Source organism: Triturus cristatus, chromosome 12 (assembly GCF_964204655.1).
Source record: "Triturus cristatus chromosome 12, aTriCri1.1, whole genome shotgun sequence".
In the NCBI taxonomy this organism is placed as follows: Eukaryota; Metazoa; Chordata; class Amphibia; order Caudata; family Salamandridae; genus Triturus; species Triturus cristatus.
In genome coordinates this window covers 541,255,101-541,270,248 of record NC_140595.1, presented here as the reverse complement: position 1 = coordinate 541,270,248, position 15,148 = coordinate 541,255,101, and the positions used below count along the sequence as shown (strand labels likewise).

Sequence of the window (15,148 nt, the reverse complement as noted above, 5' to 3'; positions counted from 1 at the left end):
AGGGAATGACACAGCGCGTAAAATTTACACCTTCTATTCCTATATCAAGCTCCAACAAGCACAGATAGTCTGCAGGAAACGCACCTCACAAAAGGTGAACTAGAACACCTGCGCAGACGATTGCGAGGCACCCTATGCGTTACCACATACTCCGCTTACGCACGCAGGGTGATCGTCTGGTTCAGGCCAGGGGTCCCATTCCAGGAAACTCGTAGGGTGGTGGACACAGAAGGGAGGTATGCGCTGCTAGATGGACTCCCTGTCAGAAGTCCTAGCCCAGTTTACGAAATCACCTTGGATCCTAGGGGGAGACTACAGTTGTGTGCTGGACCTCTCTTCGGACAGATCCCCCTCCCGCTCCTCACTCTCCGGCTGACACGCAAACGGAGTGCTTCCGTACCGGGGCAAACCACTGGTCACTCATAGACGCTTGGAGAAGCCGACACCCAGCGACCAAAGTTGACTCCTTCCACTCAATCTCTCACAATCTGCGGGTGCGCCGTGACCATTGTCTGTGCTCACCGACAATAATTCCTATGACCCAGCATGTAGATTACCTGGGCCGGGTCCTATCCGACCATGACGCACCTCTTCTAACCCTTCATTTCGACCCCCCCCCCACTGGAAATTACCACAGGATTGCCTAGAAGACCTAGTGTTTCGCCAAGACCAAGAAAACAGTATACGGGGCTAACACCCATACTGCGTCCTGCAGGATCCTAGAATGGGATGCTTTTAAGGTGATCATCAGGAGGGCTGGTATCAGCCAGCAGGAGTCCGCAGTACACTAGATCGTAACCTATTGAAAATGAAGAATAAACTGGCAGCCAGAACCAAGGCTGCGGACACAGAAGAGGTGTCCCCGGCTCAGGTTGCAGAGGCCAAGACGGCAAACGCAGAAGCATTAGTAGATCTACGAAGATACAACTTTAAAGCATATGCGGCTAGGACACACAGGGAGGGGACCGGTCCGAAGCACATTTTTGGCCTGATTGGTTGGCCAAAACATGGACGCGCGACCAATCATGGAAATAGTTGGCCCGCAGGTGTCATGGCTCACTCACAAGCGGACATCCCGCCGCTCTTCTATGACTATTATGCTAGGATATATGGAAGCCCGGGGCAGGCTTGTCAGGAGCTTGTACACCGATTCCTTGCTCCGTTAGCCATACTCCGAATCTCAGCAGCAGACGGATCCCCCTCGACTCAGCGATCACTTCCACGGATGTGAAACGAGCAATCTAAGCCCTGGCGCGTAACAAGGCCCCCGGCTTGGATGGCCTGCCATTAGAATATTATAGTACTTTTTCTGCACTACTGGTGTCTCGATTAGAAGAAATGTAAAGGGCAGCACTGAAGGGGGGAGAACTCCTGGGCTTGCTGCATGAATCCCTATTGGTATCATTCCTAAAACCCGAATAAGACCCGACGCTACTGACTTCTTATAGGCCGATAACACTGTTGTCAGCGGACTGTAAGATCCTTGGAAAGTTATTGGCGAATCGATACGCCCAGGTCCTCCCTACGTTGATACACCCGGGCCATTGCAGTTTGTCCTGGGCAGAAACACCTCTCAAAACATCTGTCAACTGTTCTATGTCCAGGATCAGGTACAGGACCGCTACCCTTAGGCCGCTTGCCTGCTCCTGGAGAAAGCATTTGATGCCCTGATTTGGCTGTACCTTTTTGCGGTTCTCTGGCGGGTGGGGATAGGCCCTACCTGCTGGCATCCACAAGACTACTGTATACAAAGCTCGCATCCCGAGTATATCTGGACCGCTGTATCTCGACCCCTTCTGGTTGGAGCGTGTCACTCGATGGGGATGCCCTCTCTCCCTCCCTGCTATTTGCCTTGACAATGGAGTGCCTGGTGGTCTGCCTACACCTGGAGGGGGAAACCTGGGGTATCCCACTAGCAGGCACCACTTACAGTGTGTCCCTGTACCCAGATGACCTGCTGCTTTATGTAGGGTACATCACGATGGACCTCAACCCTATCTGTTCCACACTCAGACTTAGCGGCTGCAGCAGGGTTGAAAGTTAATTGGGGGAATTCTACTATTTATCCATTGAGTCGAGACCCCCTTGCATGATACCCGTAGGAAACTCTAGACTCACCTGGAGCGCCCAGGCCCCTCGCTAACTAGGAGTCAAACTCTACCACTCCCCAATAGACCTATAATAAGGCAACCACTGTAAAGCGCTGGCAGGCATAAGGGTCAATGTTGGGTTTCTGGAAGATCCTATCATTGCCCCCAATTGGTAGAATAGCCCTGGTGAATATGATCATAGTGCCCCCGCTCCTATGCCACTTTGCCAGCATACCGGTCATTCCTCCCCGTTCCTTTTTACGGGAACTAGACTCCTTAGATGCAACTGCCGACTGACCGTGGAGGACTGGGGGCTCCCTCCTTTGAGGCGTATTTCTTGGCAGCACAGCTCCAGTGGTTGTCCTGCTGGACAGCGGGCGCCATATGGAGGAGATCATTTCGGAGACTGGACCCCTACCAATAATGGGACTCTGCTGTTTACTTTTGCCAGGAGCCCCACCCAAGCCGACATACCCACTACAAGTAGCCGTGGCTCATACCTGTATGCTACAACCTCATCTCATGTATCACGGAACCCCATTCTACACCCCTATTACTTTTAGTCGGCCTACCCAGAGACAGAGGATATTATACAGTTCAAGTTATGCAGGCCGGTAAAGACCACTCGCTCCTTGAGATGGAGTCCCTGTTTGCAGACGGCCAGCTTCTCCCATTTGACAAAATAGCGGAGGAAAGCGGCCTCCCACGTGGGCAATTCCTCCTCCACAGACAAATCATCTCAAGCTGTCGCCAACTCTGGGACATGTCCAAGGGGGAACCAGCAACACACCCTGTACTTCACACAATACTCCACATTGGCACAGAGTGTCACTTAATAACCTGGCTCTATAAAGCCATAAGTGAACTTACAGCCACGTCACTTACTCCACTACGGCGCAGGTGGGAAGAGGAACTTGAGCGACCGTTGCACTACAAAGAATGGGAATACGCCTTAGAATACCCAAAGAAAGTTTCCCAAAACTTGCAGTTCAAAAACATACAATTCTCCATCCTACACCGCGCATACCTCACACCTGCCAGACTCCAGCGTTTGTACCCTGGAACACAGTTCTTTGTCCACGATGTCAGACCCCTAATGCAACATGTTCTGGAACTGCCCAAGTATACAATCCTACTGGAGTTCAGTACACGAAGTGCTATGGGAGACAACCGGGCTAACTGACAGTGACACATGGGAGGCCTGTGCACTGTGCGTGTTCTGATGCCGGAAACACTACACGGTCCAAACGCGATTTGCCTCACTGGCTATCCTGCTAGCAAAGCGAGGGATCACTTTGCAGTGGCGGGTTCCGGCAGGGCCCCGCTGGCGGCCTGGCCAGGAGCAGTCAGTAAACAGGGCGCAGCAGAGGTGGACACGATCAGACACGAAGAGGTGGGTCACACTTATGCATAACTTCCAACAACACACAGCAGATGCCCAGCTGCCCTCGAAACTACCAGGCCCTGCGGAAGAGCTGGTCGAGACCCACCCACAAGATCCCCAGAGAATCTTCGATGCCACGTAACCATCTGCACACTACGCATGCAAGCGAGCCCCCATCAACCCCCACAAGGTCAGATGCACCTCACAACATGCCCAGTCTCGTAAGGCCCACAGCATAGCCCCCAACATTAAGCACATGCCTGACCACACACATCCTCGTCCCTAACAACCTATCCCCTGTTCGATCCCCAGTTCGTAGATAGTAGACCACACTGGTAGTGCCACACACCGGACATATTACAGGAAGGAGAACCCCTTCCGAGGTGCAACAAAACACAATGCAGCACCCCTCAAATCCTATATTACTTACAGCATACATACTTGCTAATCTGTAACCTTGCTACCATCTCCGTATTACAGTTGATTGAGCAACATGCATGTAATTTATGTATGACACTGGATGGTGATCCTGCAATTTGAAAAACTCACTTCAATGTTTTTTTTTTTTTTAATGAGTTGTGTAGGTGTAGAATTCGATGTTAAGGAACTTTATCAGACAGCGGGGACAAGCATTAAGTAGAAAGAGTAGCTTAAAATAAGGATTTGCCCTATTTGAATGTTTCCGAAAGGAAGACAAAAGAAATACAAAATCGCAACAACATGAAAGCAGCTTCTGTGAACCACTATCTTTCTGACCTACTCTTTCTGATTAAGCAAGTCAAACTGCTACTCCCTCCCTTTCCTTTGCCCCCTCATTGAGGAAGATGGAACATGACATGCGAAAGATCCCTAAAATCTTTTGCCAGAGATGCACATGGAGGCATGTGCCATCATTCCTTCAGATTGCACTTCGGGTGAATATTTCTCTGCCTTGGCACTCCTGGGTTAACTGTTGTCATCCGAATGTCACCAATGATTACATCACCAACACACGTGTTGAGTGGGGAACGCAACATTGCGACTTGAAGGGCAGCACACACCTCACTATTTGATATGCTCCCAGATGTCTGTGCTGGAAGGTCACTAAATTCATGTTTCTACACAAGCTTTACATTACCCGATTTCGATTTTTTTTTGCAAATGCTCACCTTTGTGGATGCTAGTACTAGTTCTTCAAGCGGACTGCAGGTCGTCTTTTGATTGTAGCTCGGAATAGAAATTGCCATTAACTGCATTTGCTTGTGTGATTATTGATTTATTTTCCATTTGAGAGAGCCTTGATGTTAAAGGCATCTTGGCCATCTCTCCGACAATAGGTAAACACTGTATATTGCAAATTTCAAAAGAGTTAGAAAATGTAATTTATGAATGCTACATTCAAAAATAGTTTTGTACTGTCTGAACATCCATTTGGATGAATCAGTTTTACAAGTAGGTCATTTGGTGTTTGAAACATAGCATACCATTGAATTTCTCATTTAATTTCCATTTCCTCTTAACTGAATTCAATCAAATGTCCTTTTAAGTTATCTTATTTTCTTGATCAGACGTGGTCAGATCCAATTAGGTCAAATATTTAGTTTCTCAAGTAGGAGGGGGTTAGTAGTAATTGGAAATGAGATTGAAGCCTATCTGCACTATTAATACTCTGGATAAGCTTCGAAAGTGACAACAATGTAATAAGAGCAGACTTTATGTTTAAGGTTCAAGCCCCGTTGGTTGCACCCAATCGCTGGTAGAAACGTATTTCCGTGACATGCATTCCAAACGGAATTATCTATTAGTATATTAACACAGAAACACCAGGTTTTAGCATCACTGCTCTACTCTCAAGCCGTTCTCTTCACATATAAAAGTCCTTATACAATCCCAGAAAAGACTTCATCACACTCGGAATTCAGGATACTCCATTGCATTCATACAATGTAGTAGTTGAATGACACCTTATTGCCGTTCATCCCATCTTGGAAATTCCTCTCTGACTCCTAGTGATAGGGGTGACCACAAGATGCTCTGCTTGACTCACAAAACCTCTGTTGACAACCCCCCCACACACGTTTTCGCTTCCTTACTGCAGGACCTCCATTAACCACCCAAGATCTCTGCCATTAATGCAGTTCTTTCAATTCATGCAAAGTTCTACGCAACCACTTAGATATTTCATCACTAATCACTCCCCTACCTCATCAGCACCCTCTTTGGTAGACTTACCCTTTCTTTTATAGGAATGCCTTATTACTTTTACTTCAGTGTGAAGACCGTCTTGGTTCACCAAGCCAGACAACGAAACGTGATATTTTGCAGTCCAGGCACCCAAAATCTGGAATCTGACTGCCAAACTATATTGAAGTACAATTATTCCTATTACTTTAAAGGCGTAAAGTTTCTCTTCTTGTAGCCCATTAGCTGCAAGGGCAATCCCTGAATCGCCACCCGTTTGCTGTTCCAGCCCTTGAGGTTATGTTGTCTACTTGTAAACTGCATTAGAGTAAGTAGATCAGTTTTAGGTATGTGTTAGACTTGGCCTTTTCAGCAGGTATACCCCCAGACCGCTTGCTTTTTGGCCTCCTGTTTTTGACCCTGTTTTTGTTGGTTTTAGGACTCTGGGCACTTTACCACTGCTATTCAGTGCTAAAGTGCATATGCTCTCCCTGTAAATTGTGTTTATGGATTGGTGATTCCATGATTGGCATATTTGATTTACTGGTAAGTCCCTAGTACAGTGAACTGTGTTCCAGGGCCTGCAAACGCAAGGAGATTATGGACGGAGTGCTGAAACCTTTTAGTCACTCACCCCCAGTCACAGAAAGATCTGTGTTGAAACCATCATTGTTCTTTAGCTCACTTTGCCACCTCAGTTCAGACCCAGCTATATGCAAATCAGTCTTGACCCTGTGCCTCATGGGAACAGCCCAGCCCGAATTGCCAAGCCAGGTCTTCCCTGAACCGGAAACAAGCATCCTGGGACCGGTTTTGGGGTAACACCCTTCAGCAGCCAGGCTAGCTTGAATCCAGTGGAAAAGTGAGCAAGAGACCCAAATGTATTTCTTTAGAGGCAAGGGTTAAGGGTACTTCTGATAAATACACCCTATGAATGAGAAAGGAACCTGAGTAGCAACTACAAACTGTAAAAGGCCCAGATTCCACCTATTTCCTCTGTGACAAAGGAAGCTAAACATTTGGAGCAAGGGTTCATGGCCATAGCCTCTTTCCAGCTCCCGAAGACTGGCACAGGCTGCCAAGCCCAAGCCCGGCCATGGTTCATGCATGAATACCGGCACTCTGTACATGTGAGGGTGAGAAAAGAAACAGTTGCTAGGTTGCTGCCCTGGCAGCACAACAGTGAATCAGCCTGGCTCGTATTACCCTCACCCGTCTAGTTGAGCGCATTACTTTCATTAGGTCTAAAAGACCCTTTTTCTTCTTAGTTTACTTAAGGCGGCATCTTCTTGACGTTCTGGGATTTCCTCACTGAATGACTTCCACTTTCAATATTAGTAGTGAATGACATTTCAGTGTAAAATATATTCGATGTGGTTAAAGGAGATGCGCCCTGCTTCTTTTTTATGTTCTAGGACAGCAGCATGGCACCAATTTGATAGCTTATTTAAGTCAACTGAGCCTGATTCTATTTGTTTATTTATGTGATTTGTAGAGCGCATGGCTACCTAAAAAAGGTTTCCCAGCACTAGCATCCTCACTGAACCCACCAGAATTTCCATAAACCTAGGGTGACTATTAATGAACAGGTGGAAGCAACCATGTTTTGAGCAGCTTGCGGAAATCTATAAGTGATTTGCAGGTTCTCAATGATTGTGGCAAGGTATTCCACAGCTTTGGTCCTAGATATGCAAATGCCCAACCACCTTGACTGGTTCTCTTAATTCTGGAAACTACCGCCAGCTTCAGATGGCTAGAGCAGAGCAAGCGTTTAGATGTGTACCATGACAACAAAAGGTCTCCGGTATATAGGCCCTGTGTTGTAAAGACATTTATGCATATAGCATAAGGCTTTAAATTGAACCCGACGTTCAGTTGGGAACCAGTGAAGTGTGTGTAACATATTGGCTGATCAGGTGAATCTGGGTGAGTGAAGGAGCCGTGCAGCTGCATTCTGTACTGTCTGAACGGGTTTAAACAGAGATGTAGTAGCACCTAAGTTTAGAACATTGCCGTAGTCCAGTATGGACATTACCAGGACCTGGACCACCGTTCATTGAGCAGGAGCCGGAAGACACATCAAGATTTTCCCTAACCACTTAAGAATGCCAAAACAGGTGGCTGCTACTTTGTTGATCTAATGGCTCATAGACAACTTGTCATCGCGCCATATCCCCAATTTTATTTCCATATGAACTGATGAGGGAATGATAAGCATAGCAGATGGCCACAGATTAGGACCCCAAAGGTTGGGTTGGGTACCCACCAGCAGAACCTACCTCTTGTCCCCATTCAATTTTAGTGAGTTCCCATTCATCCAAGATGAAACTTGGGCAAGACAGCTGTTAGGAGGTTCTACTTTGTCGTTATCCTGAGATGATAAGGATACCACAATTTGGGTATCATCTGCGCACAAGAACAATATAAGCCCAAGAGATTGTACAGTCTTGGCTAATGGTCGCACGTTGAAAAGAAGAGGGCTCAGGGTCGAGCCCTGCGGCACCCCGGAAACTAGGTGGTGTGGTTTGGACCTAAGATGGTGCTGGGCTCGAAAAATCATAAAATGTTTACTAGACCTGCAGGTCTAGTAACTCCAATTACCTACTCGACCTAACTATAATGTACTTCACCCATGAACTGGTCTCAGATTGTGTGGTAATTCTTTGTCTTATGGAGCCACCTTTTTCTTCATTATCACATATGAGAACACCTTCAAATATGCAAGTTCACTATTTATGCTGTATAAACAAACAAAAACTCTTTATTTACCAATGTTTGCTCCACGTATAATAAGAATCAAGCCCACATATAGGGTACACGTGATCCCTAGCTTGCCTGTTAGTTCACTAATAGCATTGTCATCTAGACAGGAGCAGGAGTAGTTCTCAGTTCATGTATAAAAACTCACTTTTCATAAATATATTACTAAAGCATGATGTGGTAGTGCACTGTTATTTACAGGTAGCACATTTTGTATTGAAATGGCCACAAAACTTTCCCACAAACATGTAGTTTTACTGATATAACTATATAGCGCATAAATAATGTTTGGAAATCTGGTTTCGGCAGATATATTTCAAATTTTCACCAAGGAAAGTGTTCTGATTTGTTTTGATCCTATAAGAATATTTGTGTTCACCACAGAATTGCAAAAATGGGTCTTCATAACTAGTGAAATATATTTGAAATGTTAGTACAGTTCCCTTGTTAGCTATTTCAGTGTTGTTAGGAAAAAAAGCCTGAAATCTTATAGCCTTTCATTTCACATGCTTTGCACAATGTGCTTGCCCCACAATTTACTTTACAAAATCTTCAAAAGTTAGTCACAGAAAGAAAAGTTAATGTAGGAAGACAAATTGACTTTCGACCTCTGTCTCTGACAGCCAAGAGAATGTGACAAGATAATAAGATTTAAAGGCATCTTTATTGCTCAATTTACTCTTTGTGAGCAAGCAGAACACCTGTTATCTGCTCTTTAGAACAGGTGAGTAGGCTCTAAAAAATAACCTGTCCTGATTAAATCTGGCTCGCCACAGTGGGTGGGTGAGTGGATTTTTCAAGTTCTTTTATGTGAATGTACCTGAAAGATTTGGCCATATAAAAAAGAGCTCCGCCACACCAGGGCTGAGCCTCACACACCCATTTCTTCTAGTCTGGACAGCAGAGTGGAATGCGACACTAAGATTAAAAGGATCAGTGCCGCCTCACCACCTTTATCTAGCTGACAGCGCAGGTGTTCAGTAACACACAGAAGGGCTGATTCAGTACTGTGACCAGACTCATTGCATTTGGTTTGAAAGGATACCATTCTTATTTTATCCAAATGGGTTTCAGCCTTTGACCTGTAGGTTATGCAGTCATCGCTTCAGTAGGTACAATAACTCACTAAATTAGCTGCTCACAGTATTGAATGAGAGTTCTTTCTTTCGCTGATGTTAAGTTTACAGGAAGTTATTGATGTAACGCAGTAAACGATCTAATGTTCCATGTAAAATTTTGTATTTTTTGACCTTGTTGTCTTTCTGATTACAGGAAAAACGTGATGATTATGAACAGCACATCACTTTGTTACCGAAGTAAGAACATTCTTGCCCCGATGGTCCGTGTTGGAATGCTACCCATGCGTATTTTGGCATTGGATTATGGAGCCGATATAGTTTACTGCGAGGTATGTTGAAACTGCTCCTCATCAGGTGCTAGGATCAAAATATGTATTTGTGATAAAGCTATATTGTTTTGTATTTTTGTCAATACAGACCTACCTTTTTGTAGCTGATGTTAACGCACTTTACATGATGTGGTGTGGGAAATCTTTTGAAGTCTCCCATTAAGTTGTGGCTAACTTGGGCATTAGGTGTCAGAAATTCTAAAACGAAAATTTGTCATGTTTACTGTAAATATGTATTGTGAATATTTTCCCTGTTCTGTAATTGTTCATTGTTTTTGCCCCCAAATAAACTGTTTAAACTGAACTGATTGTATTGGAGACCTATTCACACCTTTCTGGTTGTCTTTAAACTAAAGGTTTGAGCCTGAAAGGTAGACCTCTACCTCTGTTGCATACTGAACTATTTTCAAAGGCTGATATATGTGTGTGTTGAATGAGGGAAAGCAGTAGGAGAAGAAAGTACATCTAGAACACAAGAACGTTTCATTTTAATCCTACGAAGAATAACAAAGTCAAATGGAAGTTTATTAACACCATTGATCATTAAACATAATTCAAGCAATAATCAACATATTCTAATACAGCCCATCACCCTAAAACATATATTCAATTTCACAGCTGATAAAAACCATCACACAGCACAAGTTACATCTAAGGACTACATTGCAAATAAAAAAAATCCTTGTCTCAAATCTAGTAGTTACCTACTCTTTTCCTCTAGTAGAAACAAACAATCTAATAAAATATTAAAACATTTCATGATTATTCCACATTTAAAACCCTCCCCTATTTGATTAAAATGCTTAGCTATCCCAGGTCGAGCATAAAAAGGATTGATACCAATTCAACATTTTAAAATAACATGTCTCATTTCGGGATTGGTAAGGGAGAGATATAATGGAAAACCCACCACTACACTGTGAATCCCACAGGGATATTGTAGACTTCAATGATAACTCATTAAAACCATGTTCATTTTAAGCCATCTCTGTCCTTAATCTTATTTCTGATTTAGATAACCTTATTGGCAATTTTGAAATGGGAGAGTTGAGAGAGAGTTGGTGTCTAATCTTTTCCAATGGCTCTCTCAAACTCGCAACCCATTTTAAATCGCTAACCGATTGTTCCGTTTTACAGTAAGAGGCAATTTTATCTTTCCTCAAAATTAGCACTTGTTGGAAATGTCCCTTTCTGGGGAGCTTCCCCTTGACTTTTTTTGCTTTTGTCCATCACAGTTTTCTGTTGATCTATGTGCTAGCTTTAGGACTTTGAGTGCTTTTGGCACGGTCATTCAGTGCTAAAACGCTGTGCTTGTCATATACGTACTGATGATTAGTGTGTACATAATTGGCTGATTTGAGTTAGCTGTAAGTCCCTTGCCTAGGGGCAAGACATGTACCTAGGGCATGTAACTCAATTGCTCCTACATTCGCATGCTGCACTGGTTGTGCCACCCATGGAGGTAGCTCTTCAAACGTGCCATAGGTATGCTATGGCAGGGCCTGTGTGTTGTTTACAGTTACTCCTTGGCATTTAAAAAGCTACTTGCCAAGTTTCTGCATGTCTCCTGCTACATCGGAGTACTCCCTGGGGATAGGGGGCAGTGTTGGAAAGAGGTAGCGGATGTGCGCGGGTACGCTACATGCACAGATAGTGAATGGCACCGGATGGTGTGTTCGGGACAGCTGGACCTGCTTCTCGCATTGGATTGACATGACGGATCTGTGAAAGGTTACTGAGCTGTATTTGCTACAAGCAGAAGAGTGGCAGTATAGTGTTTGATATTGATGAGTTAGTAATGGCAAATTCTCTCTGGTGGAGCGAGTGGATTCGGCATTAATGAGGTGGACATACCACTTTGGGAATGTGGGCATCTGTGCTCGTGGCTCTGTATGCCTGTCAGACGCTCTCCAATCAACACCTGGTTGCTGGGGGGGACAGCTACATCTGTGCATTCCTGATAAGACGTCCATGAACTTGGGGCTCAAGGAAAACAACAGACTGTTGACTTTGAGGGGCACAGATAAGAGGGGGTGGAATTAGCACCTTCATTCCAAGGGGCAGGGTCTTGGCCCCACTAAAAATATTGATCAAGCCTCCCGCTGTAGGATGGCAGACAGGACACATTTTAGAGAGTGCCCATGCTTTTTAAAGGTGGCCTTTTGAACTGATATCTTCAAAGGCCATTGTGGGTATAACTATTAGGGCTCTGCCCTCGGTAGTCAGAGGCACTTGTGTGATTGGAACCATACTACTCTTGTTCAACGCTGGGACATCAACAAGAGGAACTATTGGGGCAGGAAGGACTGCAACTAGATTATCTGCAGGCTTGTGGTGGATTGTGGCTTGTAGTGCTCCAGGAAGTGGAATACCACTTGGTGGATTTTGACCAGATATTGCTGGCATGCAGCTAATTGCCAACACATGATACAGCAGAAACGGATGGAAACGATCGATGGTTGGGACAAGGATCGTGCCGATGTGTGCAGTAATCACACTGTGCCAGGTAGTGTGCTCGTAATGATCAGCGGCTCACCTGGGGTAGCCTTACCGTGAAGAGTTTGCAGAGTGGTGTGAAACCTTAAAATCTGAATCTCTCGTTTTCTGATTCAGCTATGCCTCATCCATACTCACCTTTGACCTGTTTTCAGCCTGACTCTGTCCCTGACACCACCTGCATAAACATTAGGTCACAAAGCTAAAGTTGAGACATTGTAGGCTGCGTAAACATGCAGAGTCAGCTTGCTCGAAGGTTTTCAGGCAATAGTTAATCCTTAAGTAAAGTCAACTCAGAATAGCACATTTTGTTGTTCAGCCTTAAAACGTAGAAATTGCACAAGACACCGAGGCTGTCAGATTCTTGCCTTAGCTCATTTGTGTGTTCTTTCCAAAGTTCTATTTACCTCTGGGCGTTCCTTGCTTGTGATCTTCCCTATAAAAATGTAGAAAATCAAAAGGAACTAGCCCCACGGTGTATGGGGATATGTGTATGTAGATATGAAGAAACATAATAGTCTCTTTAGTCAAGGGAAACCATTTAGGTTTTTAAGAAAGGCCTCACCCACCAACCTAGTTGGTGGCATGCTTCATCATCGGCCCCCACTAGGGGTACCGAATGTACCCCAAGTGTGCTGCGATGCCTGCAATTGCAGCGGAGCTGGTTTATTGTTAAGGTGAGTGTGCAGTGATGGTGTAGTGCGTGTATATTTAAAAGCTGTCCCTCTGGTCCCAAAAACCAATTAGAATTATTTAATAATGGGCCATGGGCAGCATTAAAAGGAGGCAGGGAATGGCTAAGGAGGTATCAATGGCCGCCACCATCCAGTGGGGTCAACATGTTTCAGCCAGTGCCTGGAAACTGGGACTGGCTTTCATCAGGACCAAGAAAGTGGAAGGTGAAAGAACAGGTCTAACAGAATGTGTATAGCTGTCTATGTGCGGCGCACGCAAGGTGCCTTAACTGGCAGAGGGGGTATTCCTCTTATTTCCAATCAACAAAGATTAAAGGGACAGGCTCCACGAGTCAGGAGTAGGGGTATTCTGTCACAGCTACCATTTGTAGCTGACAGAGCTCATACCGCAAACCTGTGTGGCCTCTCTCCGACTTCCCTATGAAAACCCATGTAGCCATTGTTCAAGTGTGCTCCTTTCCTTGAGTAACTCCATGGTGCTCGTTGGATGGGGACTCATTCTGAATGCTTAATAAATTACCTATGGTTTGTACTTCGCTCCACTGTTGATTCCTCCTTATTTGATAAAGAACCCGTGGCGAAGTGGGGATCCCTGCACCAGCAGGTTATAGATTAATCTGCTCCACAAATTGACGCCCAAACGTGGGGCCCCATCAAGCGCTTGCAGTCGGACCGGGGTAGGAGATCAGGTCGTTAAGACGAACTTTGCTGAGGAAGCGCCCCACCTGATGAGATTAGTGTTGCTCGTGGTCCAAAGTGATTTTTCAGCTCTCCAACTCTGATTTTCCCAGTGGCTGCTAGCCTTGACTGGGGCCTTCGGATGGTCATTTTTGGATCAGGGAGGATCGACAGGTGGGAGTCGAAGACTGCGCATGAGGTAAATCTGTATTGAACCGGTTCATTTGTTCATTTGGTTAGGATTTGTTTGGTATTTGCTTGACTTGATATTCGTCTTGACTTGGTATTTGTTTGGTAATCCATTCGGAATTGGTAGTCCGTTCGGAATCTGTTTGGAATTTTGAAACTTAGACTCTGTTTTGGAACTTGCTATTTGTTTTTGCTAACATTTTTTCTTACAGGTAATGTGAGAATATGTTTTATTTCTCTCCGTTTATACGTTTAAAAAAAATCTTATATAACATGCCTGTGATTAGCACTCTTTGGAAGTATTGTTGTTGCTGCTGCGATAAGCAGAGCATTTTGGAAGCAAGTTAGCCGGCGCCACCACAAGGTATGCCAAATTTTAAGATGTACATCAAATATGGTATTTGTTCCATCATATATAATGCATTGTGGAACAAATATACAAAAGGGAATCCCCAGTTAGAATGGCCATTAGAGGGAACCATGGACCCTCACAAACTCGAGTATTTAGAGAAACGATTGTTTTTAAAGAAATTTAGGCCAGCTATGTTTGACAGTTTGCGTATGTGGAGGAAAGAAGTGAAGGAGCGGCAGCTCAAGGCAGAGAAGGTACAAAGGAAACCGGAAAGGAAAACAGAGTATCAGAAGAATAAGGAATTAAATGATAAGGAAGTTCAGGAGAAAAAGTAATGTTTAGATAGGGAGCATAGATTATTAATATCTAAGGAATATATAGTTAGACCAACTGTAGCAGTTCAGGTCCACCAAGAAGATGTGGATTCAGATATTGATGGGTTGTTGATAGAACGACCCCCACCCCCATATGTACCTTTAACACCTCTTCCCCCTGCACCATTGAATGTTGTTCCCCTTGTACCCCCGGTTCCACCTCCTTTGCCTGCGGTTGTTCAGCCCCTTATTTTTCAACCAGTACCGGTACACTCTTTACCCTCTCCAACTCAGGCCACTGCACCCCCAACCCAAGCCACTGCACCCCCACCCCAAGCCTCTGCGCCTCCACCTCAGACCACTGCACTTCAAATGTCTAATGATTCTGTACTTTCTGCATCTGTTCTAACCCCTCGAGTTCTTCGCTCTACTATACCTCAGTTTTGTCAGGATGCGATAAGATTGATGGTATTAAATTGGTTAAGTGATTTAGAAATAGAAGTAGAAGACATGATAAACCAGATTCAGAATTTTTCTGAAGGCGAGCTTCTTTGTCTTATAAATAAGCTCTCTCATCAACTTATGGTTCAATGGGAGATGACTACAGGGCGAAATGGCCCAG

General features: G+C 44.7%; 1 protein-coding gene across 2 annotated transcripts in view; it reads left to right on the top strand.

Annotated features, from left to right (window-relative positions):
* Positions 1–15,148, top strand: part of DUS2 (dihydrouridine synthase 2) — a 571,780-nt gene that overhangs the window by 29,423 nt on the left and 527,209 nt on the right. For both annotated transcript variants that reach the window (XM_085639553.1, XM_085639554.1), the window contains exon 2: positions 9,667–9,802. In XM_085639553.1, coding sequence (XP_085495679.1) covers positions 9,667–9,802 — 136 coding nt within the window. The remainder of the gene's footprint in view (positions 1–9,666; positions 9,803–15,148) is intronic.